At 36.1% G+C, this 27750-nt stretch overlaps 1 protein-coding gene across 13 annotated transcripts in view; it reads right to left on the bottom strand.

Annotated features, from left to right (window-relative positions):
* Nucleotides 1-27750, bottom strand: part of KIAA1109 (KIAA1109 ortholog) — a 170416-nt gene that overhangs the window by 75746 nt on the left and 66920 nt on the right. For all 13 annotated transcript variants that reach the window (XR_005553814.1, XM_039320216.1, XM_039320218.1 and 10 more), the window contains 14 exons: nt 27321-27494; nt 23352-23472; nt 21944-22087; nt 20750-20877; nt 20238-20440; nt 18288-18485; nt 17989-18200; nt 17551-17702; nt 16463-16613; nt 13774-13926; nt 12618-12858; nt 9677-9816; nt 9130-9349; nt 102-260 (listed from right to left, as the gene is read on the bottom strand). Coding sequence is in view for 12 of the 13 variants with exons in the window: in XM_039320216.1 (XP_039176150.1) it covers nt 102-260; nt 9130-9349; nt 9677-9816; nt 12618-12858; nt 13774-13926; nt 16463-16613; nt 17551-17702; nt 17989-18200; nt 18288-18485; nt 20238-20440; nt 20750-20877; nt 21944-22087; nt 23352-23472; nt 27321-27494 (2396 nt within the window). In the remaining variant the exon portion in view is untranslated. The remainder of the gene's footprint in view (nt 1-101; nt 261-9129; nt 9350-9676; nt 9817-12617; nt 12859-13773; nt 13927-16462; nt 16614-17550; nt 17703-17988; nt 18201-18287; nt 18486-20237; nt 20441-20749; nt 20878-21943; nt 22088-23351; nt 23473-27320; nt 27495-27750) is intronic.

The following is a 27750-nucleotide window of genomic DNA, read 5'->3' as shown; positions in this document are numbered from 1 at the left end:
AATTAACAAGCCAGAATAGATTATTTTTAAATATAGCTTTTACTTTATTTAACTTAGGCATTTAGTTATCGTATTAAAGCAAATTCTGAATTTCAGAATACCTGTTGGAAGACTGCTGTGACCAGCTTTGGTGACAGGAGACTCTTGAGCTATATTTCCTCTATTGCCAACTGCATTTGACATCCAGTTATAAAAACTCACAGATGACGGTTCTGTTAATAATGGATGTTCTGATATAATTTCGGATTGCATGGTGTTTGCTAGATAGAAATAAAAACAATTAATAATTACTGTAAGTCCTTAAAAATAAATGTTGATAATATATTTTTCAATCCAAATTGAAACTAATTTTAAGAGATTATGCAAAAAATCTGTACTTTACATACATTTCTGTCATTGATGATGAAGTGTCAACCCAGCATTATATATTGGCCAATTTCTTGTTAATAAAAAGAAAGCTAGAAGAACTTTCTTTTCAATATTACAATTAGAAGGCACAATCAGAGGACTGCAATTAGATTCTATGCATCTCTGTAGAAAGTAAGTCTCTACTGGAGTCCAAGGGAGTTGGGTCACTAATACATTTTAGTAATAATAATAGAAGAAAAAAGTGCAGAAGGTAACAAAATACAAAAACTGCAAATAGAAATAGAATGACAGGGGCAAAAGAAAGCAAAAGTAACAGTAATAGGCGACTTCAGTGTAATCCCAAAATGATTGGAGCACCACTTGAACACCATCAGCATTGTCAAATTCACAATTAATCATTTGTAAAAGGCAGTTTTAACTCAGAACAGCTTACATGTTTGATGGTGTTATAAATACCATCAAACATCAACATCTGCCTATCCCAGGTCCTTGAGAAAGACTTGATAGACAGGTAAAAATAATAATAATAATAACAACAACAACCACCAGTGAGGCACTATCTTGACGTGGTTGTGGGGCTTGTGTACTCTGAGGAAGATGAGAGCTATGCCAGAGATTCAACCATGCTGGACAGGTCTCATCAGAGGAGTCAGACAAAGAGTGTCTCTCCCATAAAAAATATGGTGAGACGTAAATTACAGAATGCCATACTGGCTCGGATGTCGCCCGGGTTAACAAGGTCCGCGCTAGATATTGGAGTTCCTGGATATCTGGTAAAAAATGGGTTACAGAACTCAGGACTGTTGGCTGAGCAACCAGGGCCAGCAGCTGCAGAACTACTGGAAGAAAAGGTGTTTACCCGTCGCAGATACACAGTGATGGAAAACAAAGAAATAATGATCTGTTACTACAGATCAAGTCCAACAAAAAGAGGATATCTAAAACGAATGCACCAGTTCTGGAAAGAACAACATCCAGAATCAGAAATAACAGAACAGAGACTAGCAGATCAACGCCGATTTATAACACGAAATAAAATATTCACAGAAACAGAATTGGACGAACTGCAAAGGTTTACCCAGGGCAAAGAAATCAAAGCCTTACCAGAAGTAATTCAGAATGTAGAGGCAAACCAGGGGGAGTTGGCAGTGAAGGAATCCAGCAGAGATATACAACTGTTCTCATTTGGAAACCAGGCACCTCTACCTCAGGAAGAACAAAACTCTCTAACTAAAGAAATAAAAGAATTGAAACAAAGAATAACTGAGCATCTAGAACAGCACAAAAACAACAGAATAAGGCTACCTGCATTGAAGCTTGTTCCAAAGAAACAGCTAGCACAAGCATTAAAAGATGCAAATACTGCAATATCAAGTATAAGCACCAATTCACTGCAAGAAACAAACCAACTAATGTACAGCACAGCTGCAGTTATAACAGAATACCTGGGATGCAAAATCAACAAAGAAGAAAAACAAACAAACAGTGCACCAGAAAAATGGAAGGTTAGACTAGAAAATAAGATCAGCAAGTTAAGATCACATGCAAGCAAGCTAGAACAGATGAAAGAAAAGAAGCTGAAGAACAAGAAGACCAAAGAATACCTAATCAAGAAATACCACTTAGAAACAAGGAAGATCAAGGAAGCACTGGAAATAATAAAGCAACAAATAACAGCTATAGCCAGGAAAATCAGTAGATATGAAGCTCGAATTGCAAACTATAGGCAGAACCTCCAATTTCAATCCAATCAGAAACGTTTCTACCAATCCATCAATGGAGAAACTGCAAGGAATCAGTCAGTACCTGACAAGGAAGAAACAGTGCAGTTCTGGAAGCAGATATGGGATAACCCAAAGAAATACAACAAGGATGCAGCTTGGTTAAAAGAGGTGGATGCAAATAAAACAAAATTGAAATGAAAGAACTAGTAATTAACAACAAAAATGGTAGAAAAAAAGAGCAAGGAAAATCAAAAATTGGTCAGCACCAGGTGAAGATGAACTGCATCTAACTGTTATACACCCACTCATTTCCAAGCAGTTCAACAATATACTACAATGAGGAGAAATTGAAAAGTGGCTAACAACTGGGAAAACCTACCTAATAATGAAAAATCCAGCAAAAGGGGCAACACCAGGCAACTACAGGCCAATTACCTGTTTACCAATAACTTTCAAATTACTAACTGGTGTGGTAGCTGATGCAGTACAACAGCATCTAGTTGAAAACAATCTCTTTCCACCTGAGCAGAAAGGAAACCGCCCCAATAGCAGAGGAACAAAAGATCAACTCCTAATAGACAAAATGATCTTGGAAAACTGCAAGAGAAGGAAGACCAACCTGAATGTGGCATGGATTGACTACAAAAAGGCATTTGACTCTCTGCCACATGATTGGATAATAAAGTGCCTAGAAATAACAGGAGTCAGTAGAAACATCAGAAAATTTGTGCAAAGATCGATGGCACAATGGAAGACACAGTTGCAGATCAATGGTGAGAAACTGGGAGAGGTTAATATCAAGAGAGGAATATTTCAAGGAGATTCATTATCACCATTACTATTTGTTATTGCACTGTTTCCTCTGTCAACAATACTGAATAACTCAGGACATGGCTATCAAACATCAAAAACATCTGCCAGACTATCCCACCTCCTTTATATGGATGATCTGAAGCTGTATGGAAAAACATCATCTGAAATAGAATCGCTGCTCAACACTGTCCGTATATATAGCCAAGATATTGTAATGGAGTTTGGCTTGGACAAATGTGCCACACTTACTATCAAACAAGGAAAAATAGTGAAAACTGAAGGAATCAAGATGCCCCACGAAAATAACATTAAGAGTCTGGATGAGGAAGAGTACTACAAATACTTGGGTATCCTTCAAGCTGACAACATCAAGCACACTGAAGTCAAGAAAAAGATTAGAGGTGAATACATCAAGAGAGTGAAGAAGATCTTAAAGTCCAAACTCAATGGAGGAAATACCATAAAGGCAATCAACACCTGGGCAATCCCAGTCATTAGGTACACAGCTGGAATAGTGGACTGGACTCAAGCAGAACTAAAAGCAATGGATAGGCAGACCAGAAAAATAATGACAATGAATCATGCCCTTCATCCACGCAGTGACATTGATAGACTTTATCTACCAAGGCAAATAGGTGGGCGTGGAATGCTACAAGTACATCAGATGGTTGAAGAAGAAAAAATGGCTTTGGAAGAATATCTGAAGAACAATGATGAAGATGCACTGAAATTAGTATATCAGGAAGGCTTACTAACTACTGGAGAGACCAAACTGGCCTACAAGAAAGACCAAATGAAGAACAGAATAGAGGCATGGGAAGACAAAGCACTACATGGCCAATACATTAAAAAAATAGCTGGGAAAGCAGATAATAATAAAACCTGGCAATGGCTAAGAGCAGGAAAATTGAAGAAAGAGACCGAGGGACTAATTCTGGCTGCACAAGACCAAGCCTTAAGGACAAATGCATACAAAGTCAAAATTGAGAAGACAGCATCAGACAGTAAATGCCGCCTATGCAAAGAAGACCACTGGTTGCAAGAAGATTGCACAAACTGATTACAAGCAGCGGCATGACAAAGTAGCAACAATGGTGCATTGGAAGATCTGCAAAAAATATCATTTGCCTGTAAGCAAAAACTGGTGGGATCATAAAATAGAGAAAGTCATAGAAAATGATAAAATTAAACTGCTCTGGGACTTCAGAATTCAAACAGACAAGCACCTGCAACATAACACCCCAGACTTAACAATTGTCGATAAGAAAGACAAAAAAGTCTGGATAGTGGACGTGGCAGTGCCTGGAGACAGCAGAATAGAAGAGAAAGAACTGGAGAAGATAACAAAATACAAAGACCTACAAATAGAAATAGAAAGACTGTGGCAAAAGCAAGCAAGGGTAGTACCAATAGTAATAGGCTCCTTGGGTGCAATCCCAAAACAACTGGAGCACCACTTGAACACCATTGGCATTGACAAATTCGCTATTAGTCAATTGCAAAAGGCGGCCTTACTAGGAAGTGCTTCCATCCTGCGACGATATCTGTAATACCATCAAACATCCACATCTGCCTATCCCAGGTCCTGGGTAAGGACTCGATAGGTAGACAAAATGCCAAATCCAGTCTGAACATCTGGCTGACTGTACGATGATCAATAATAATAATAATAATCCCCCAGTGAGGCACTACCTTGACGTGGTTGTGGGGCTTGTGTACTCTGAGGAAGATGAGAGCTATATCAGAGGTTCAACCATACTGGACAGGTCTCATCAGAGGAGTCAGACAAAGAGTGTCTCTCCCATAAAAAATATGGTGAGACGTAAATTGCAGAATGCCATACCGGCTCGGACGTCGCCCGGGTTAACAAGGTCCGCGCTAGATATTGGAGTTCCTGGATATCTGGTGAAAAATGGGTTACAGGACTCAGGACTGTTGGCTGAGCAACCAGGGCCAGCAGCTGCAGAACTACTGGAAGAAAAGGTGTTTACCCGTCGCAGATACACAGTGATGGAAAACAAAGAAATAATGATCTGTTACTACAGATCAAGTCCAACAAGAAGAGGATATCTAAAACGAATGCACCAGTTGTGGAAAGAACAACATCCAGAATCAGAAATAACAGAACAGAGACTAGCAGATCAACGCCGATTTATAACACGAAATAAAGTATTCACAGAAACAGAATTGGACGAACTGCAAAGGTTTACCCAGGGCAAAGAAATCAAAGCCTTACCAGAAGTAATTCAGAATGTAGAGGCAAACCAGGGGGAGTTGGCAGTGAAGGAATCCAGCAGAGATATACAACTGTTCTCATTTGGAAACCAGGCACCTCTTCCTCAGGAAGAACAAAACCCTCTAACTAAAGAAATAAAAGAATTGAAACAAAGAATAACTGAGCATCTAGAACAGCACAAAAACAACAGAATAAGACTACCTGCATTGAAGCTTGTTCCAAAGAAACAGCTAGCACAAGCATTAAAAGATGCAAATACTGCAATATCAAGTATAATTCACTGCAAGAAACAAACCAACTAATGTACAGCACAGCTGCAGTTATAACAGAATACCTGGGATGCAAAATCAACAAAAAAGAAAAACAAAGAAACAGTGCACCAGAAAAATGGAAGGTTAGATTAGAAAATAAAATCAGCAAGTTAAGATCACATGCAAGCAAGCTAGAACAGATGAAAGAAAAGAAGCTGAAGAACAAGAAGACCAAAGAATACCTAATCAAGAAATACCACTTAGAAACAAGGAAGATCAAGGAAGCACTGGAAATAATAAAGCAACAAATAACAGCTATAGCCAGGAAAATCAGTAGATATGAAGCTCGAATTGCAAACTATAGGCAGAACCTCCAATTTCAATCCAATCAGAAACGTTTCTACCAATCCATCAATGGAGAAACTGCAAGGAATCAGTCAGTACCTGACAAGGAAGAAACAGTGCAGTTCTGGAAGCAGATATGGGATAACCCAAAGAAATACAACAAGGATGCGGCTTGGTTAAAAGAGGTGGATGCAAATAAAACAGAAGTTGAAATGAAAGAACTAGTAATAACAACAAAAATGGTAGAAAAAAGAGCAAAGAAAATCAAAAATTGGTCAGCACCAGGTGAAGATGAACTGCATGGGTTTTGGTTGAAACATCTAACTGTTATACACCCACTCATTGCCAAGCAGTTCAACAATATACTACAAGGAGGAGAAATTGAAAAGTGGCTAACAACTGGGAAAACCTACCTAATAATGAAAAATCCAGCAAAAGGGGCAACACCAGGTAACTACAGGCCAATTACCTGCTTACCAACAACTTTCAAATTACTAACTGGTGTAGTAGCTGATGCAGTGCAACAGCATCTAGTTGAAAACAATCTCTTTCCACCTGAGCAGAAAGGAAACCGCCCCAATAGCAGAGGAACAAAAGATCAACTCCTAATAGACAAAATGATCTTGGAAAACTGCAAGAGAAGGAAGACCAACCTGAATGTGGCATGGATTGACTACAAAAAGGCATTTGACTCTCTGCCACATGATTGGATAATAAAGTGCCTAGAAATAACAGGAGTCAGTAGAAACATCAGAAAATTTGTGCAAAGATCGATGGCACAATGGAAGACACAGTTGCAATCAATGGTGAGAGGCTGGGAGAGGTTAATATCAAGAGAGGAATATTTCAAGGAGATTCATTATCACCATTACTATTTGTTATTGCACTGTTTCCTCTGTCAACAATACTGAATAACTCAGGACATGGCTATCAAACATCAAAAACATCTGCCAGACTATCCCACCTCCTTTATATGGATGATCTGAAGCTGTATGGAAAAACATCATCTGAAATAGAATCGCTGCTCAACACTGTCCGTATATATAGCCAAGATATTGTAATGGAGTTTGGCTTGGACAAATGTGCCACACTTACTATCAAACAAGGAAAAATAGTGAAAACTGAAGGAATCAAGATGCCCCACGAAAATAACATTAAGAGTCTGGATGAGGAAGAGTACTACAAATACTTGGGTATCCTTCAAGCTGACAACATCAAGCACACTGAAGTCAAGAAAAAGATTAGAGGTGAATACATCAAGAGAGTGAAGAAGATCTTAAATCCAAACTCAATGGAGGAAATACCATAAAGGCAATCAACACCTGGGCAATCCCAGTCATTAGGTACACAGCTGGAATAGTGGACTGGACTCAAGCAGAACTAAAAGCAATGGATAGGCAGACCAGAAAAATAATGACAATGAATCATGCCCTTCATCCACGCAGTGACATTGATAGACTTTATCTACCAAGGCAAATAGGTGGGCGTGGAATGCTACAAGTACATCAGATGGTTGAAGAAGAAAAAATGGCTTTGGAAGAATATCTGAAGAACAATGATGAAGATGCACTGAAATTAGTATATCAGGAAGGCTTACTAACTACTGGAGAGACCAAACTGGCCTACAAGAAAGACCAAATGAAGAACAGAATAGAGGCATGGGAAGACAAAGCACTACATGGCCGATACATGAAAAAAATAGCTGGGAAAGCAGATAATAATAAAACCTGGCAATGGCTAAGAGCAGGAAAATTGAAGAAAGAGACCGAGGGACTAATTCTGGCTGCACAAGACCAAGCCTTAAGGACAAATGCATACAAAGTCAAAATTGAGAAGACAGCAACAGACAGTAAGTGCCGCCTATGCAAAGAAGCTGAAGAAACAGTGGACCACTTGGTAAGCTGTTGCAAGAAGATTGCACAAACTGATTACAAGCAGCGGCATGACAAAGTAGCAACAATGGTGCATTGGAAGATCTGCAAAAAATATCATTTGCCTGTAAGCAAAAACTGGTGGGATCATAAAATAGAGAAAGTCATAGAAAATGATAAAATTAAACTGCTCTGGGACTTCAGAATTCAAACAGACAAGCACCTGCAACATAACACCCCAGAGTTAACAATTGTCGATAAGAAAGACAAAAAAGTCTGGATAGTGGACGTGGCAGTGCCTGGAGATAGCAGAATAGAAGAGAAAGAACTGGAGAAGATAACAAAATACAAAGACCTACAAATAGAAATAGAAAGACTGTGGCAAAAGCAAGCAAGGTAGTACCAATAGTCATAGGCTCCTTGGGTGCAATCCCAAAACAACTGGAGCACCACTTGAACACCATTGGCATTGACAAATTCACTATTAGTCAATTGCAAAAGGCGGTCTTATTAGGAACTGCTTCCATCCTGTGACGATATCTGTAACACCATCAAACATCCACATCTGCCTATCCCAGGTCCTGGGTAAGGACTCGATAGGTAGACAAAATGCCAAATCCAGTCTGAACATCTGGCTGACTGTGAGATGATCCATAATAATAATAAATAAAATCAAGACAGATTCTAGGTAGATATCAGAAGGCACAATGAAAAATATATGGCCATATATTTTTTTTAGCTACAGAGAAAATAGAACTTATACCAATAAAAGTTCTATAGAAACCTGTACAGTAAACTTTATTAGAATTACTTACACAGAGAATATATATAGAATACAATAGAATTTTATCTTCTACAAAACTGTCTACAAATTTTTCTTATACCTATTCACTAGGTCAACCTCTTTCTTCAAATTACCCGTAATCAGTGTAATGAAATGGTTAAGATGTTAGACAAGGGACATGAAAGTTCAAGTCCACCTTCAGTCATAGAAGGTCAATGGTTTGTCTGATTCAATCACACTTTCTCAAGCTAACAATTTCATAGGCTTGTTATTGTTGTGGGGATAAATTGGGAGAAGGGAAAACTACATAGTCTATTTTAAGCCTTTGAAAAAGAGGGAGGATATAGCTTAAATAAATAAATAAGAGACAAGATAGCAGATAAACATCTAAGAATAGATCAAGAAGAGATATCTTACACTTTGTTTTTAAGTCCACAAATTCTGACACAAGAATAAATTACATTTTATTAAAAAAAATATTCCAAATGTAATATGGATCTCCCTGTCTCTTTTGGTAACAGTGTTTGTACCAGTTGATTTATTGCCACTTTAATCAAATTTAGTTGCAGAGAAGTGGCTATTGCAGTTTATATCTGAACATATACCTTGGTGAAAAAAAAATTACTATAGTATCTGGAGAACTCTAAGTAATACTGAAAACAATGAATAGTGTGAAATTAAGCCATCATTCATTGCTTTCATCAATAAAATATAATAGCAATAAAATTATTTCTACCTGTTCTTGTTAAAGAGCTACTTTTGGGGACATTGGTACTTCTTTGAGGAGTCCCTTCCAAAAGATTATGTAGGCTAGGAAAACTTCCAGTCAAATAGCTAAGTAAACTCTCTTTTCTTGGGCTTTCTTTAACAAGTTGCCCAGAACGACCAACATGCACTGGTGAATCTGTAGCTGTATCTCCACTAGTATAGCTCAGAGAATGATATGGATGGATACCCTGGAAAGCAAATATATACAGAATGTTAATAAGATCACAAGAAACCACCTCCAATACATATCCATTGCTAATTCCCACTAAATTTAATCTGTTTTCTGCCCAGATTTCTTCACAGTATAAAAAATCTGGGCCAACACAAGAACTTAATCTGAATAAAACTCTAGCTGGAGATGAAGTGGTAAATGCATTGTTACTTGTTCATATTTTAATTATGAGTACTAAGATCTAGATATAAAATTATACATGTGGGTATTTTTTCTTCAACAAAAAAGTATGTTATATATATAATATAAAATTTCATACTGATGAGGAATAAAACAGATTTACCTTTATTTTAAGGCCAGAATCACTATGAGTATGAGTCTTTGATAATTTCCTCATAATCTCAGCACCAGTTACAGGCCCAGCGGGAGGTGGGGGGCGTGTACCACTTCCTTCCAGAAGCATCGTATGTTCACTGACAGTAGCTAAAATATTCAGCAAATGGAAAAATTAACAAGAGGATAAATCTAGCCAAGATAATTAGTTACTAAAATAGATATTACTTAGCTGGCTACAAATTCTTATTAATATTGGGTATACAAAATTCAGGAAAAATACTGAAATTTGAATCATCTCATTCAGTGTCTCTTAGGTACAATCGTAATAAATATATTGGACTCTTTTTACAAATACTTTTGATTAAACAACTTCCCTGCCAATTTATATTAATCATACAGATAGTCTTCGACTTATGATCACAATGGAGCCCAACATTTTCTTGGCTAAGCAAGGCAGCTGTTAAGTGAATTTTGTCCCATTTTATATCCCTTTTCCATAGTTAAGCGAATTAATGCAGTTGTTAAGTGAGTCGTACGATTGTTAATTGAATTCAACTTCCCTCATTGAAGTTAAACTAATGATTGTAAATCAAGGACTACCTGTACTTTAGAAGAACTTTACAAGAGTTTTTATTAGAGTGCATACATTATATTACAGTGGTCGCCAACCCCCAGACTGCAGTCCACTATCGGGCCTTGAGCCACAGAAGTGGCAAGTGAGTGTGTGTACCTGCATCCTCATTTGCACAAGCAGCTGGCAAGCGTGTGTGCACCATTCGCTCGAGCGGCGTGCATGTCCACTATCTGCACAAATGGAGCTGCCCGTGCTCTCTTGCCTATCGCTCACACAGACCCATCCCTTCTCTCCCTCCCCCCACCAATCTGCAAAGCTGGAAAAGTTGGGGAACTCTGTTATATTGTATATGTAATTTTTTCAAAACTTCCAAGGATTTTTGTTTATATCTGTTTATTTCCCAGAATAATTAAAATATAACTGATCACAATTAAAAAGTTACTTCAATGTATTTGTTCCTCTTTTTTTATTAAGGTGCTTTGACAGTTATGGTGTTATCTCTTTGTGGACAACCAGCCCAGATTTGGGCATTCCACAGGTACACTTAATAGGTAGGTATGGCTGGAATTCCAGCTGTCCAGTTCCACTTAATGCACCAGCTGTGGGCCAACCTGGAATAGGAGGATTGCAATGGGAACTCATAGCCTTAATACCACCCATTAAGATATTAAATTCTACATGGAGAACATACTTCTGACATGAACTCCTGAATTGTCCCAACTTAATGCCATTCAAGGAGAAATTAATATCCCCAGGGAGTATGAGCCTTTTGTTTTTTTGTACCAGCCTGGCAATAGAATCTGGGAGTTGTGGCATGGATGTTGCTATATAACAGGGAGACCAGTATTTGCTAACCACCAAGATACAGTATACAGATGATTGGAACACACATATATGCAGTTGTTTATTATAGAAATTTATAAATTCAGTTTGTAAAACAGGCTGTGTAACATATTACCAGGTATAATTATTGCTACTTATACAAGATAAGCCAGATAAGCAATTGTGGAGGAATCCACAGGCTATTAGAGAAACAGCAGGTGCAGAAGAAACATGGATAATCCTCGACTTATGACCAGAATTGGGGAAATTTCCACCATAAGTCATTGCAGTTGTAATTTGATTTGGATTTTACAACAATTTTTACAGTGGTCGTTAAGCAAATCATTAACTGAATCCAGCTTCCCCAATAGGCATTTTTTTGCTGGAAATCAGCAAAACAAAAAAATGCAAATCACAAGAACATGACTGCAGGATGCTGCAACTAACTGTAAATGTGAGTTGGTGTCTGAATTATGATTACATGACTGTGGGGTTGGTCTGATAGTCCTGAGTGTAAATATAGGTCATTGTCACAATCACTGTTTTTGACACCCCTGTAATTTCAACGACTTACAACCATTTCAAGAAATGGTCATAAACTGAGGACTACCTGTATGAAAAGTCTCAGAGGGGAAGGAAAATATTATATAAAAACTCAGACTCACTCTCCCCTTCCCAACTTCCTGGACTATAAAAATATGGACTTGCAAAATTTTATTCTTATAGCCTATCTCAAAAAAATATAATTCTAGGCTTCCTGTGGAATCTGTTTCCTAACCTGATCAACCTTGAAAGGCAGTCACCAATAGTGTCTGAACAAGGTAAAATCAGTTGCTTTAAACACATAAACACAAAAAGAAATACAAATTCATGAGTGCAAATATTCTTTCTTCACAAGACAACATAAATGGTTATTGCAGATTTGGTTTTTGAATATATAAATTACAATTCCCCTTAAAACGCCCATTCAGTACAGGTTTTTGCTTAGGACAGCTATCTTTAACTTAGTGATTGGTCAGGATTATATCTCAATATCTATTAGCTATCCATTAATTTGAGGAAATCTACCAGCTGCTATGTATAGATAAGGAAGGAACAGTAAGAATCAGCAATATTTGAATAATGTAATTCAATAATCTCAACAAAACAGTAAGTAGTAAAACTGAAGTGGTATTTTTGAAGTTGTTCTATTTATAACATTTTCCCAGCCTCCCTCCCACTTTTTAATGATTATCATGATTATGAATTTTAAAATTATATTGCTTATGCTATTGTAACTACCTATATTTTTCCATGTGATTTAGCTTAGAATATCACAAAATTTTACAGATACATTCCATAATTAAAAATGAGCACTTGGAAGAAAAATTTAATATTTATTTAACAAGGTTAAATAATTTTTAAAACATTTTTCTTTCCAAGTACGTGTTAAAGAGGAAAGAATACCATATGTGGATGGACTTCAAAATAAACTGATCTTAAGAATATGCAGAGGAAGAAAGGGAGGGAAGGGGGATGAGAAAGAGAAAGTATGTGAAAATGAATACAATACCTGCATCAAACTCAAATTCTGCTCCATCAGCACTTGTGTCACTTTGTAGTCCTCCCACATTGTCCAAACCAAAGCCATTCTCTTGCTCCTGATGTACAGTTGACTGGAGTTTTATTGGCTGAGTTGGTCTGTGTAAACTTACCCCTTTGAAGGCTGGGGTCACCACAATGAACTTCATCCACTGCCTTGCTAATGCAATGAGACCTTTTTTTAATGTCACCAGAGCAGGAAGGCCATCACTCTAGAATACAAACACATATCTAGGACATTCTAAAATCCAGACTCCAAAAGGCGACCCCCTTACATATCATCACACGCAAATTTGCTTGCAAATAAGTTTATCCAAGTTTTCTTATTCAATTAAGATCCTGGGTTTTTTAAATGTTCAAGTTATTTAATAAAGGATACGTTCTTCCCCTTTTTTCTTTTTAGTTGTTGCTTATTTTGTTCTATTTTTATCTTCTCTCTCTCTCTCTCTGTTAACATGTTTAAAAAATAAGTATAACACACTGGAAATCTTAGCATTAAGTAATCACAAGATAGAAATTTATTGTGCAACAAATATTTTGATATACTTTGCAGCTGTTAATGTTCTTGGATGTAATAGCTAATCTTGTGCTTATTAATACCAACATTTTAAATCACAATAAAAAGTGATAAAACTTAGACTATTAAAAAGAAAAAAGAAAACATTAGAATGTTTATGTAGTGTTGACTATATTAAAGTGTAGACAACACTACATAAATACCACTATATCGAAATAATATATACATATTTCTTATAATAATAAAATAAAACAAATTTAAAACGTTTGGTTGATCAGAAACACAATAAAATACTCATTTTTGTGCTTATAATAAAATATTTTTACATATGTACAGGTTTTTGAACTTATTAACAATGCTTCTTTGTTAAGTCTCTATTCTGTTTTGTTTCTTTGGTTTCTGTTTTTCTTTGGATGCTGGCAGTGTTTGTTATTAGGAATAAGCATTATTATTATTGTTAAATAGCCAGATATGTCACAAGAATTTTATACAAATTTTAACAGAAATTGCAATTAGTAAAGAATATTTTATAAATATATAACACAGTACAAAAGAGCTCTCCTATTTTAGTATTTTTTTAATCAGTCCATATTCTTAAGCAGTAACTTACCATGGTTGCTTCCTCAATGATGGAAAAAGTTGCTTGATGAAGATAATGATGAAGTATATTGCATAACAGACAGGAAGGATTTTCTTGTAGATAACGAGATAATCTTGTGAGCTTGTTGTACTTGCTTCTCAAAGGAAAGTGAACACTTTTATTCTGAATATATAAAAAGCAATTAGTTGTATCATTCAATATTATTTCACAATCTAATATTTCAGCTAATATACACACATGCTATCAGTCTATTTTTACTGAAAAACTAAATACAGATTTAGAACTTTATTAATTTTTATGATCATCCTTTCATAATATTATATTGTTGTGGTATGTGGCTTTCAAAACTAAAGATTAAGAAATGGGGGACTTCCAGTTCCGGATCGCGACGTTTGCAGCCATGCAAAGAGACTCTTCGCCGGCTGGTTCTCCGCTGCTGGTAGACCCTTAATCGGGTCGAAAAGCTGCCTTGGAGGGGCAGTTACGGCTGAGGAGGTCCTCATTGATCGTGGGAGAGCAGCAGCTTCTTCCACGATCCGAGATAGCTCCTTTGGGCCAACGGTGGAAAGATCGGCCACTAAAATGGCCGATCACTTTGGCGCTGTAACCAGAAGTCAAAGAACATGTAAGCGCAGGACCCACTGTGGCTGAGCCGGGTGAGACTTTTTGTTTTCCCCTCTCTTGGTTCTCCTTTCTTTTTTACCCTGTAAAAAGCATTTTTGAACTTATTTCCCTGTTCTAAGAAAGCAGCATTTGAGAGTGTGGGGAAAAAAGCTTCAATGGACTGAATTAATTTAAACGGACTTTTTTATTTTTATTTATTTTTATTCACTTTGGGGTCTTGGAAAAAACTTCCAGTATTGAATTTACTACTGGATTTAGTCTACATGTGAAGAATTTTTTCTTGCTTGCTTTTTTCTGATTTTGTTAACGACATTCCTGGTGTCTGGGAGGAGATTTTATAGTCTACTGAGGACATCTGATGGAGAAAGTTAAAATTGCAACTGTCTTTTTCTCTGATGGTGAGATTGACTTTGACCTTCAGATTACTATAAAAGGGGAAAAGACAAAGAAACTTAACAGCTGTATTTGTGGGGGTGGATACTGACTAAATGTTTTTGGAACACAGCTTCTACTAAAAGATAACAGACTGTTTCTAATCATTACTGAAATGGAGAAACCCTTTGCACAACTTGACTACAAACTCATATTGGAAAAAATTTATGAAACTACTGAGCAAATATGTTTGCAAATAAAAGAATGTACCTTAGTAATAAAAAACAGAAACTCGAACTTACAAACTGACCTCCAGATTTTATCTGAGCATTCTATAGACCAAAAAACAACAGAAGCGGAATCAACCAATATTAAAGAAGATTCTACTTTACTTCATATGCCCTCTAATGAGATTTCCAAGGAACAAAAAAGGACTATAATTAAACCACTTACAATTTTAAAATCAACAGAAATGGATATACACGCCCAATTAATTGAAAACTATGATAGCTTGGATAAGCAATTATTAACTACAAAGTTGGACATAACCGAGTCTGCTATTCAACAGATCCAAATGTTGAGACTTGAATCTTTAAAACAACAAGGGACTATTTACAAAGGAGTCAGGTCTCTAAAACAGAAAAGGTGACTCGTTTGCTTGACCCAAATGATACTACAAGGCACAAAAAGAGACTTGTTCATCGATATAGAGGCGTTGCTGTGGAAACCTGCCTAGCACAAAAAGAAAGCTAGAATAAGATTTAAGAGTGTGATCCAAGCTTCTACATAACGGGTTTAAAAGGCTTATTAGATATGGACTGATTTATGGTTTAAGATAGTTAAATAAGATGTTAGATTGAATAAAAATTAATTAAAGATTTGTATTTAATAAGATATTTGTTTGTGTATTAACCTGTTTGTTGTGGATATAGTAATTTTGGGAGGGGGTTAAAGGAGTTTAATACAGATATTGAGGGACTGATAGATACAGATATAATAGAGTAGAAAGATATTTCTTTTTCTGTTTTTTCTTCTATTGTTTTTCCTTTTCTTTCTGAACTAATATTTTTGTTATTAGGAATGATAGTTATTTTGTAACGGAAGAGGAATAAGAAAAAAGAAGAAATGATGCTAATAAATGATTATAGATGATATTAAGGAAAAAGGGAATGGAGAGACACCTGAAGTGTTAATTATGTATTTATAGTAGCAAAATGGAATATAACAATTGAAATAGTAAAGCTTAACACAGGATTTGGATATATCTAGTGTTGATGAATGTTTTGATTGACTTAGTTGTATTGAAATACATTAATCTGAATATAATATATTGAGGGAATAGAGAGAGGTCTTTTTTAATTATTTAATTTGAACTATATAAGTATGGTTTTGTTTTTGGATAACTGATTACCCACCACGTTGATCTTTAAACACTTCTTTGTAAAAAGAAAAAACTAATAAAACTTGTATTTAAAAAAAGAAATGGGGTTTAAGGAGAACAACAGTCTGTGTCTTATAAAGATAACAGTATATTTCACAGAGATATTATATTCTTTTGCTTGCTAAATCATTTTTTTAATCTTTTCCAACCTGGCTGCTGGTCACCTTCTCTTTCTCTTCATTTTTCCTAGTATCGTACGCATCTCAAGAGAGTTAGGTCTTTGCATAATATATCCAAACTCTTTATCTTAATAATACTTACTTCTAAGGCTTCTGTCATTATACAACCCATGACAGCACAAACACGCAAGGTTCCCTCTGTTTCTAATTTGTTTAAAGAAGACTTTACTTGATCAATAGGAACAAGCCAAGCACCAATGGCTGGAGTTGCAGTACTCAGAAGATTCAGTTGTCTACAATATTAGAAAAAAACTTAATTATAAAACAGTTGAAGAGAAATTGAACATCAGTTACATAATTTTATACATATTCTTTAATATTCATAGTAATCTATAACTGTACAAGGAATTAATTTAAATATCATGGGATCCTTCTTGCTCTCTGAGCTTGGTTGCTTTCTTGCAGATGTTTTATTACAAAACTAGATAAAATCATCAGTCAACAATTTGTGTACCTTCATAGAAATATCAATCACCATAACAATTTTCAATTTTCATTTGTACATACAGGATAGCAAATGTAGGGTTAGATAACTCAGTATGTATAAATGCCAATATTTCTATTATGTCCATTGCAATCAAAGACAAAACTGAGACTAAAAGAGTTTAGAGTAAAAATATTTAAAAATAGTAAAAAAGTAAAAGTACCACAATTCGCATGGTTATACACAAGGTTAATTTCAATTACAGAGACATATTAATAATGAGGTCTTAGGGAAAATAGCACACTCCACACTTTGGAATAAAAAGTTACCACTCTGAATTATTCAAGTATTTAAAAGCAACGATATCTGAATTTTTATCCTAACCATAACAAACACAAAAAAGATTGAACTTTTTAAAGAATTTTAAAAATTTAAAACTATATCTACTAACATGAATATTCCAATTTGTAATTTTAGCCACTTTTGTTCTTATTCAGCAACAAATTCTAAAAATGTGTTTGTTTAGTTACATAAAATATATTTTAGGTAGAAATGCCTAATGCACATTCTCAAAAAATGTTGATATCTACTATAAATTAAAAATACACAATGAAGCCCATAAATTATTTTTTATGAATTTATATCTGCAGTCCACGTAGATTTTAGATGCTTTATACATCAGGCAATAAATATGTACTACAATCCATTACCAAAGTTCAAATAATGTGAAACAGAATCCAACACACCTTGAAAATATATGGGCAGGTGAACGAACATTTGTTGGAGCTGCAAAACTGAACCAGATTTCTTTGATTGTCAGTTTCATGCTACAAGAATCAGGTGGGGGAGGCCTTAAAGGATGCTCCTTTTTTAATTCATCAGATTCAACCCCTTCATCCTAAACAGCAGAAATAAAGATCAAATGGTGCAATATTAGTCCATAGTAGACGGTTTAAAGTTTCTTAAATTTCTTTTTAAAATGTAAGCTTATTGTGTCACCTGCAAAAATAAAAAGGAATGACTTTTTCTTATCAAAATATGAACATGCACACAAATTACATATTTTCCCAGAGAAGTGAATCAAATTGAAAAGCAGCTTAATTTAGCAAATAAGAAAATATTTTTACTATCTACAGAAGTAACAGCTGGCATGGTTCAAAGACTATTTTAAAAATGTGTCTTACCTGCTCATCTGAAACTGAATTTGAACGAGTATCAGAACCAGCACTAATGCCATCACAGTGGAGAATTTCTTCAGACACATCAGTATTGTAACCACTGCCAGTTGGAGAATCTGAAGAATTATTGGATGCAAGAAATCCTCCTCTGTTGGCAGCTACAGATTTACTTATATTCCCAAATGCATTATATAATACAGCACCACATTGCCTACCACCTGTCGATATACAAACAGAAAATATCAGGTTGTTTACAGTGTTTACAGCATTATCACATATTTAAAAAATGTTGAAAGGTCATTTACCTTTTATTGTCAGATTTTCAATTCCACATTCAAACATTATCCAGCCCCATTTTTCTTGGCTAGGCCCAATTCGTGTTACATCTTGAACTACTTGATGATCAGTTTCATCTACAAAAGAAAAATCATCCAACTCTTCCAAAGTGAAAAGAACTTTTGATTTTTCAAATGGAATGGCTGTTATGGCACAGATTCCCATATCTGCAATATAAAAATAAGAGAATTTTATTGGAAAGTTTAAAAAAATTTAAAAACCGCAATGCAGTGGACTTTCTAGAAACAATCTGTTTCCTACAGCAGAATATGTAATCTGGCATGGGTATTTCTATTCCGTTTGCTCTGGAGCTAAAGCAAGAATGGTTCTAACATTACTTCTCATAAGTTGAAATACTTACCTTCCAAGTTCTGGAAAGACAAGCCAAAAACATTCTAAAAAAAAAAACTTGGATTTTTTTTCTCTCTTGCCAACCATCAGCTGATTTTGCTGCCAAAGCTGGTTCTTTGGCAATGTTGCTCCCAGGATTTGAATGGGAACACTTAGCAATGACCCAAGATGACTTTGGAAAGCTGTGGGTCCACCTGGGCAGAGGTGTCTTGAAAATTTCAGTTCCTCTGGAAGTGGTCTAAAAGTCCATCTTCCTCTCAGCAGTTCATTTTCTTAAGTATATCTGGGTTTTAACTTCAATTTTCTGTTTTACTCTGCTTTTTATCTTTAAAAGTTCACCAGTTGATTGAATGCTGATTTATTTTAAACCCCTCTAACATTTTTTTCTCTTTCTCTTTGATTTATGTTGTTGTTTTGAATAAGTTTTGCTTTCCCATAAGGAAACATGCTGTGTTCTCTGATAGGGAAAGTGCTTTCATTTGATTTAATTAATATTGAACTCTCACCATAGGATCTTTGCATTTTTTAATTAGCAAAATATGTGAAGTTCTTTTTTTATTTCTCTTTTAATCTTGGATTGAAATATCCAGAAAATGTCTTTGCCGCAGCCTAAGCTACACAGAGTAATAATGCATCAAATTATAGCAAGCAAGAATGGCTGGTTTGTGGAAAGAGGCATTTTGGTAACACACGATTCTTAGTTGAAAGTTTTTTTTAAAAGTTTGATTAATTGATAATGGCTGTAGAAAATATTCAGATGCATGTAACTCTGGATAAATTAGATTCACAAAAGGAATGTGATTTGAAAATTACGGACTCATTGGAAAGAGATATGGAACTAAATGAGCTGGCTGCATACACTTCTCTAAAGTTCAAGGTTGCACTCTTACAATAGCAGAAACCTGAGTAAAAGGAGAAGTGACAAATTGGTTTTCTTCAGGATTGGAGAAGATTGGGAAATGAATTTTATCACAATTAATCGGAAACCACTTTCATCTGGACTTTGTTGAGAAGATAGACTGATTGTGGAAATTGAATTTATTATATTTAATTAGATAAATTACTTGTTCATATTATTGTTAATATTAATTAATTAATTGGTATTAAGAAATAATTGTGGATATTTGATCCAGGACAACTGGATCAACTTAACTCTTGGGATGAGACTTAAGAGTAATTGGGATAGATAATTTTCTACAAGTTGATTATAATAACAGTTTAATAACAGGGTTTTGAAACTTTAACTTTGCCTTTTTTATTATTGTTTTTCCTGTTAATTATTTTGTCATTAATATACTATAAAGATGACAGGTCAATAATCTGTAAATAGATTTTTTAGTTTAAAAATTTGGAGAGCCTGTTTCACAAGGAAATCAATGTTTTAGTAATTTATTAATCATATTTCAACTGGGGGGAATAATATGAATTAGGTCTTTTTTTTTTCTTTAATGCACCTTTTTTGAACTTGTGTTTTTTGGGGTTAGGATTAAGAAATCCTTGCAATATTCTAGTCTTAATAAGATTTTTGTAGTGAAGCACTGCCAAGTTAGCATTACAAAAAGGCTTACCTGAAGTATCTAAGCCTCTGAGTTGCCCATGAATACGATGAATATTAAGTTTAGCTGCAATTTCTTTTCCTTTTTCTATTCCAGCATTTGATCGCAGAGAGCCAGAGGATTGGGGCTGCATTTTATTGGAATGGACATACTTCTCAAAAGTTACAGAACCTCTTCCAGTTTCTGCACTGTTTATATTCTCTTCAACCAGACCTCTTTTAATTAAAAAAAATAAAGAGATATTCGAGACATCCCAGAAAATGCAGTTTCTTTTATTAGTAATTTAAATTAAATACTTTTGTTTGTTAACAAAAATATTTTTATTAATACATACGCATAACTGAAGCCATTTGTTACTCATTTATATTATAAATCTGCCCCACATCATTTAACAAAAGGATAGAAAAACCGTATTATATAGACCAAATCTGGATTACAGGGACCCTATGGAGATGAAGAAGAGTCCTGAAGCAATGATTTTGTCACAATCTCCTATTAAAATTTTTTTTAAAAAAATGCCTTACCTGTTCATTCGGAATTGTGTAGCAATCCTGTCAAAGCACAAAGCCACTAAAGAAAAATGAGTTACATTTTTGGTTGTGGCTGTCCCCAATGATTCTTCAATCGATGCTTGAAGTAAACATAAATTTACCTAGAAAAGTTATCCCACAGATTTAAGAAGAGACATACAAATCAGTTTTTTTATTCCACTCAACAAATGTTTTTTTTAAAATTTCATGAAAGTGTGAGCACTGCTTTATCTAAAGAGATATCAACATTCATGTTGCACATTTTTCCATTAAATTATGATAATTGATGTATTATGGGAGATTGGTTATTATTGAAAGTACAATTAGTATTTGAAAAAACATCCTCGACATTCTTTGTGTTCAATAATGCTCAGCTATAAAATTCTTTTTTTACACTGTTACATGGAACCAGTATGGCCCTATTCTTTACTAGAAATAAAATGTACCTGACTCAATCATATTTTCTTTATTTAGTCATAAGTATCTTGAACCATTGTAAGTACTATTTTGGATAGTAGTGCCTTGATGTATTAATCACTTTCCTGAGTAAATACAGTCCTGGAAAGAAATGTACCTATATTTGCAATTGGCTAAATCAGCGGTTCTCAACCTATGGGTCGCGACCCCATTTGGGGTCGAACGACCATTTTACGGGGGTCGCCAAACAACGCGATCTGCCATTTTCCCCCCTCAGGGGGCGCCGCCGCGCATGCGTGCCACGCGTGGGGGCGCCGCCGCGCCTGCGCGCCGCGTCCGTGTGACGGGGGTCGCCGTCACACAAACGTTGAGAAACGCTGGACTAAATGAACCAGTGTCCTTAGTTATTGGTCCAACTAATATATATGTGGTATTTCATCTTGAATTTTTGTAGATAATGAAGGAATTCATACCGAGGTTGACTATCATCTTCCCACTGGCCAGTTTTCACATTGGCACAGCTAGTACAATTACAATGGCTTCAAACAATTTCATGCCTATACTTCTCTTCAACATATTAATGTTCTTTTCTTAGGATCCAGACTAAGTAGTCAACTTTTTAAATAGTGAAGGTGTCAGAAACCTGAATCCTTCACCCAGCCCAAATCTTCACAAAATGATATTTTGATTCTTCCAACCTGTTTATATTCAAGACAATTCTTGCTAAGCTCTATTGCATTTTTTAAGCTACTCAGTCAAACTGTTAATTACCTTAGGTACTGTAACATTGGCTTGTAGGCCTTTAATAGTCACTTTATCTTGTTTAAGGGAAACATTGGCCTGTGTCTTCACTTGAGTTGTTCCAGTAGCAGGGGTTTCAATTTTTGTTCCTCTCACATCCTGTTTAGAAGATAGCTTTAAAAGAGAAGAACAGTGGTACACATTGCAATTAAGATTTAAAGGAGATAACTGTTCAACTGTTTTGGATCAAGTGTGATATTGGCCTAGAACTGACATGTCTTGTTCCCAAAAATAGGTGAAGGAACAGTAATATCTGAAAGGACTTTAATATAATTTAAAGTTACAGTGCTACTACTTCAGATTGGCATCATTTCTTTTCTTCTACCCTTTCATCTGATAGCAATAGAAATAAGCACCTCCACATATGCTCAAAATTCAAAAAGTCTTAATTCTTTTAGACAATAAAATATTTTAAATGTAATTCCATAAATTTTCCATTTTGTTTCATATTCTCCCTACCCTTTTTTTCTCCGGAACCCACGTTATTTTTGCCTCTTCCTCCATTTTGGCAGTTAAGTTTTTTTGTTTTAGCTAATAGGAGAGAGAATGATGAGAATAGAATTTCCAATCAAATAATTCAGTGACAGGAACTGAAGTCCAAAAATATAGCAGAAAAATATTTTTCTTTACTTGTGTAAATAATTTTTTCTTTGCTAAGATTAGCATACGCACAGTTCTGGAAAAATGAGAATATACCATCAGAGGAAGAAGTGATAAGAAAAATCCTGGACTGTGCAGAGATGGACAAATTAACAAAAAAGATAAAAGAAAAGGAAGACACAGAGTACTATCTAATATGGAACAAGTGGTATGACTGGTTGGAGACTAGAAATAATAGAGGAGAATAAATGTGGAAAGGTCAAAAGTGGAAAATGTGTGTATAATAAAAACAACGGGACAAGGATAAATATTCTAAAGAAGAATAAGGGGGGAAATGTAAATAATAGAAGATTACCGTTACGAAATTGCTGTTAAAAAAGGGAGGAGTATACACTGTGTGTGTATGTGTGTTATGTTTTGTTGTTTTGTTTTGTTGGTTTAAAACATAAAAAATTAGAGAGAGAGAGAGAGAGAGAGAGAGAGAGAGAGAGAGAGAATTTTTTCTTTGCTTATGAACTATAGCAGATACTTATTTATAAAAACTAATTAGAGCAAATAGAGCGTATTCCTGTTCTATCCCATCTCTTGAAGCAAGGCTTTACTTTCCTCCTCATCTATAACCTTTGAGGACTAGATATACAATATGATTATTCTGTTGTTGTTTAGTATGCCAAATAAGAAAAAAAAAAGCCATAGCACATTTTTGGGAGGCAAAAAGCTGTATGGAAATAATAAATCTTTGCCATAATAAGAAATTTAAATAGATAATTATACGTACGTTTTCTGAAAATGATGTTTTTCTATTCTGGATAGCTTCTCTGAGAACCTTACAATGTAAATCATCCACAATGGCTGCTGCATGACGTGTGCTTGCACAGTGAACCATTGCTTCTATATACCTACAGGAAAAGTTAGTCCAAAATATATGTTGAAAGTAGGCTTCAAGCAAGATTTTATCTACATGTTTCTTTATAAAAGGCTTGAGAAAAAATATTCAAATTAACTTACGTCTAAAACTTTAAAGATATTTATAATAAATATACACATCAATAAATACACACATTTGCACATACATTAAGTTCTCCTCATAGCTAAAATACTGTTTTAAATTTTAATGTCCAATGTTTTGATATTTTTAAACTTCTAATAGCCTATATTGTTATTTATAATCTGTAAGCCATTCAGAGTTGTTTGATAATGAGATGGGCAGCATGTAAATTCAATAAATAAATAAGCAGCTAGCAGAAATCGCATGATCTGTCAACGTAAGAGAAGCCCAATAATGTTATTTATTATTAAATTTATCACTGCCTGTTCTCCCAATGGCTTTGGTGGCTTGCAAGAAAAACATTAAAAAAAATTAAAAAGTTAATTTGTGAAAACAGAATTATATCAACCAATGAACTGATATAACTCAAAATGCCAATTCCTTTGCTTTATCAAATTAACTCTGTATTCTTTTGTTTCTCTTACATTAATCAATCATAGGGAATTAAAAAAAGATTATATGTGTTAAGACAGTGATGGTGAACCTTTTAGAGATCGAGTGCCCAAACTGCAACCCAAAACCCACTTATGCATTGTCGGGTGCAGGTGGGTGTGGACCATTGGGTGGGTGTGGCTGCGGTGGTAACAGCAGACTGGGTGGGACTAAAAAGTTCAATCAATCAATTCCAACTTTTCAAGATCTTTTTTTTCCCCGAGAAGTTGAAATTGATTGATTGATTGATTGATTGAATCTTTTTTTTTTTTTTTTGTACATGGTGGCGGAGGCCTAAAGCGAAAAGGTTTTATAAAACCCAGCTGAAGGCCTAGGACTGGGACGATGGTGTGCGTGCCCACAGAGAGGGCTCTGAGTGCCACTTCTGGCACCCGTGTTAGGACCACATTAAATAAGTTTAGGATTTATTACTGTGTGCCATATTAATAAGGGGAGGGCACGATCGCTCAGTAATAAAAGATGCTGAGTTGTCAGCTGGAAAGCTAACAGCTGGTATTCAAGACCCAAGAGCCACAGGTCAGGGTGAGCTCCCATTAACTGCCCCAGCTCCTGACTACCTAGAAGTTCTAAAACATGTAAATGCAAGTAGATAAAAGGTACCACTTTGGTGGGAAGCAAACAGCATTCCATGTGCCTTGACACATAGTCATGCTGGCTACATAACCACGGAAATGTCTTTGGACAATACTGGCTCCCTTGGCTAAGAATCGGAGATGAGTGTTGTAAGTCCTCGCCTGCCAGCAGATCTGGCAGCTGAGTCAGATGAATGGGATGAGGGGGAAGAGTTGCCTGGGTTTACATTGGAGTCTGTGGAAGGCTCTGAGAAACACAAAGACTCAGAGCTAGATGTGACACCAGGCCCATCTGTTCACGCTGAGGCAGAGAGACAGCTGCATTGGGGGTCTGAACTGAGTGAAAAGGAGGAACAGCTGGGCCTGTTCCAGATGCAAGGATGTGCAGAGAGGAAAGGCATGCAGGACAACGTAGAGCGGTCGAGCGGCTCTCCAAGAAAAGTAAAAGACTCTAAGAAGCCACGCCCTGGCTGTACTATAAAGAGGAGAGGCATGGGAGGGCTGGTTGCCAAAGGCAATCATTCATGCTACAGCTTTGTGCTTCTGTTGTTGGATTTCTTGCCTCAGGATTCTTGGACATTTAACAAGGTTTATCAGATATCTGTGTATTTGAGTGACTTAAACCTTGAGCATTGCAGCTGAGAACTCAAGAGACTGATCTTATTCCTTTCAATAGCTAAAGGACTGGTTGGAGTTTTGTTCCATAAAAGCTGTGTCAAAATAAAACGGGTTTATCTTACAAAGCCCTGCTTTGTTCAGTGCAAAGAGGTTTTTCCTCACGAGTAAGTGGTTGAGCAGTATTTGCGTAGGCTGGGACAGAACAATGAGCACTTTCCCTAGATCGGAAATGATTGGACAGGGGAAACCTTTACCACAAGTTTGCTACCATTCAACTGTTATTTTCTAAATAAAATTGGTGATTAGATTCTGAATGGCCACCTGGCCAAAAAACAGCTTTCTGTCCATCTATACTTGATTAAGGAGCTCAAGTATATTTAGGCTAGTCACTCTCTTACCGCAACTTATCTCACATTGCTGTTGCTTTCCAGAAAGAAAATGATAGGAACTTTTTCCCCGTAATGGCTTGTTTTTTCCCCTAGTATCTACCTAGAACACAGGTCGGCAACCTGCGGCTCCGGAGCCGCATGCGGCTCTTTGAGCCTTCCCCTGTGGCTCCCAGCCTCCTCTGCCTTTGCAGAGAGAGACAGAGAGAGGCAATTGCACTTCCCTGCTTCTCTCTCTCTCTCTCTGTGTGTGTGTGTGTGTGTCTGGGTGTGTGTGTGTGTTTTGTGTGTGTGTGTGTGTGTGTATGTGTAAAAGAGAGCGCACTCACAGTGTTCTCCGAGGAGCTGAAAAGCTTTCTGGGCGGAGCTCCTCCCTTTGCTGCGTCTCTGAAGGAAGCAGGAAGCAGGAAGGGCAGGAGAGAGCTAGCTAGCCCAGCTAGGCTGACTCAGGAATTCTGGGAGTTGAAGTCCATGAGTCATAAAAGAGACGAGGCTGCCTACCCCTGATCTTGTTGGACAACAGCTTGAAGCTTGCCAGGTGAGCAGCAGATAGGGGGGGGGGAGAAAGAGAGAGAGAGGGAGAGAGAGAGAGAGAGAGTGGGGGAAGAGGAGTGGCAGACCAAGGGCAGATAGAGAGGGAGGGAGAGAGAGACCTTTTTGACATCTAAAATGAAGATAACACTGCATATATCCTTTTTTTACCTGTGTGTGTATGTAATTTTATTCTCTTAAAGCATTCTCTTGGTGATCATTGTTTTAATAGTATGGATATTCCCAAGAGTCATATTTTTACTTTTATTTTTAATGTGTATATGTGTGTGTGTGTGTGTGTGTGTATACACACATACACATACACACACACACACACATACACCTATAATAAAGGTAAAAAAGGATATATGCAGTCTTATCTTCATTTTAGATATCAAAAGGGTTTTGCGGCTCCCAGTGTTTTGTTTTTGGTGGGAAACGGGTCCAAGTGGCTCTTTGAGTGTTTTGGGTTGCCTACCCCTGACCTAGAATAAGCTCTTTACTGGAAATTCAAGTACACCCTTAATAATGGTTTTGTTTGGGTTATAAGGCCCAATATTTTTTAAGACAGGAGCTCAAGAAAGATTAAATGTGATCACATTTCATTTTATCCATGTAGTGGCAAATTGGTGAAGTAGATTTGGCTAAAAGAGGCTTGTGACATCAAAGTCACCTAGTAAGTTTCCATGGCTTACTTAAACCTATGTCTCTTTACTATCATACTGGCTTATATGGCCACACATTATTGGTAATGCAAGGATAAGAGATAAGAAGACATAGCAATAACACTTAGACTTATATATCACTTCACAGTGCTTTAGAGCATATTGCCTCCAACAATCTGGGTCATTATTTTACCGACCTCGGAAGGATGGAAGGCTGAGTCAACCTTGAGCCGGTGAGACTGTAACTGCCAAACTGCTGGCAGCCAGCAGTCAGCCGAAGTAGCCTGCAGTACTGCATTCTAACCACTGCGCCACCTCAGCTATGCCACATAACACATAAGGCTGCAGGAAAAAAATACTGAAAATACTCTTTATTCACATCTGTTTCAGACAACATATGTTTGTACCTTCCCAGGCCAAGAAGAAATGTGACAACCATATTATGTGCATATAGCTCTTGAAACTAAGAAATACCTGTCTAAAACTTCTGCTACAAGAGGACTAAGAACTATATCCACAGTTCCTTTTACTTCAACAATAGCTGTTGTTCTGGTGTGACAAACTGGATGATCAAGGGTCCATTCCTCTGTTACTGTTTCATCATCTGTGTTATCAAGGATTTTCTTTTCCAAGGGAGTATACGGAGTGCTAAATAAACAAGTGGGAAACAAAATATTAATTTTTTAATTTTATCTTTTTGCTGATTACATGCCACAATAGAATTTATGGGAAAAGATTATTTACCTAATCATCTTTTCAGGATAAAATGATCTACTTTTGATAAGTGCAGTAAATGAAGAAAGTGTAAATTTACTAAGTTAAAAACTAATAAGCGTTCACATAAAGACAAAGTAATAACATGATTAAGTATCAAGAAGACAATAGAACTGACTACTGAATTGGT

This window comes from Crotalus tigris, unplaced genomic scaffold, assembly GCF_016545835.1.
Source record: "Crotalus tigris isolate CLP2741 ecotype Arizona unplaced genomic scaffold, ASM1654583v1 scf7180000023625.2024221, whole genome shotgun sequence".
Classification (NCBI taxonomy): Eukaryota; Metazoa; Chordata; class Lepidosauria; order Squamata; family Viperidae; genus Crotalus; species Crotalus tigris.
The sequence above is the reverse complement of the archived record's forward strand: the minus strand, read 5'-3'. Positions and strand labels throughout refer to the sequence as shown.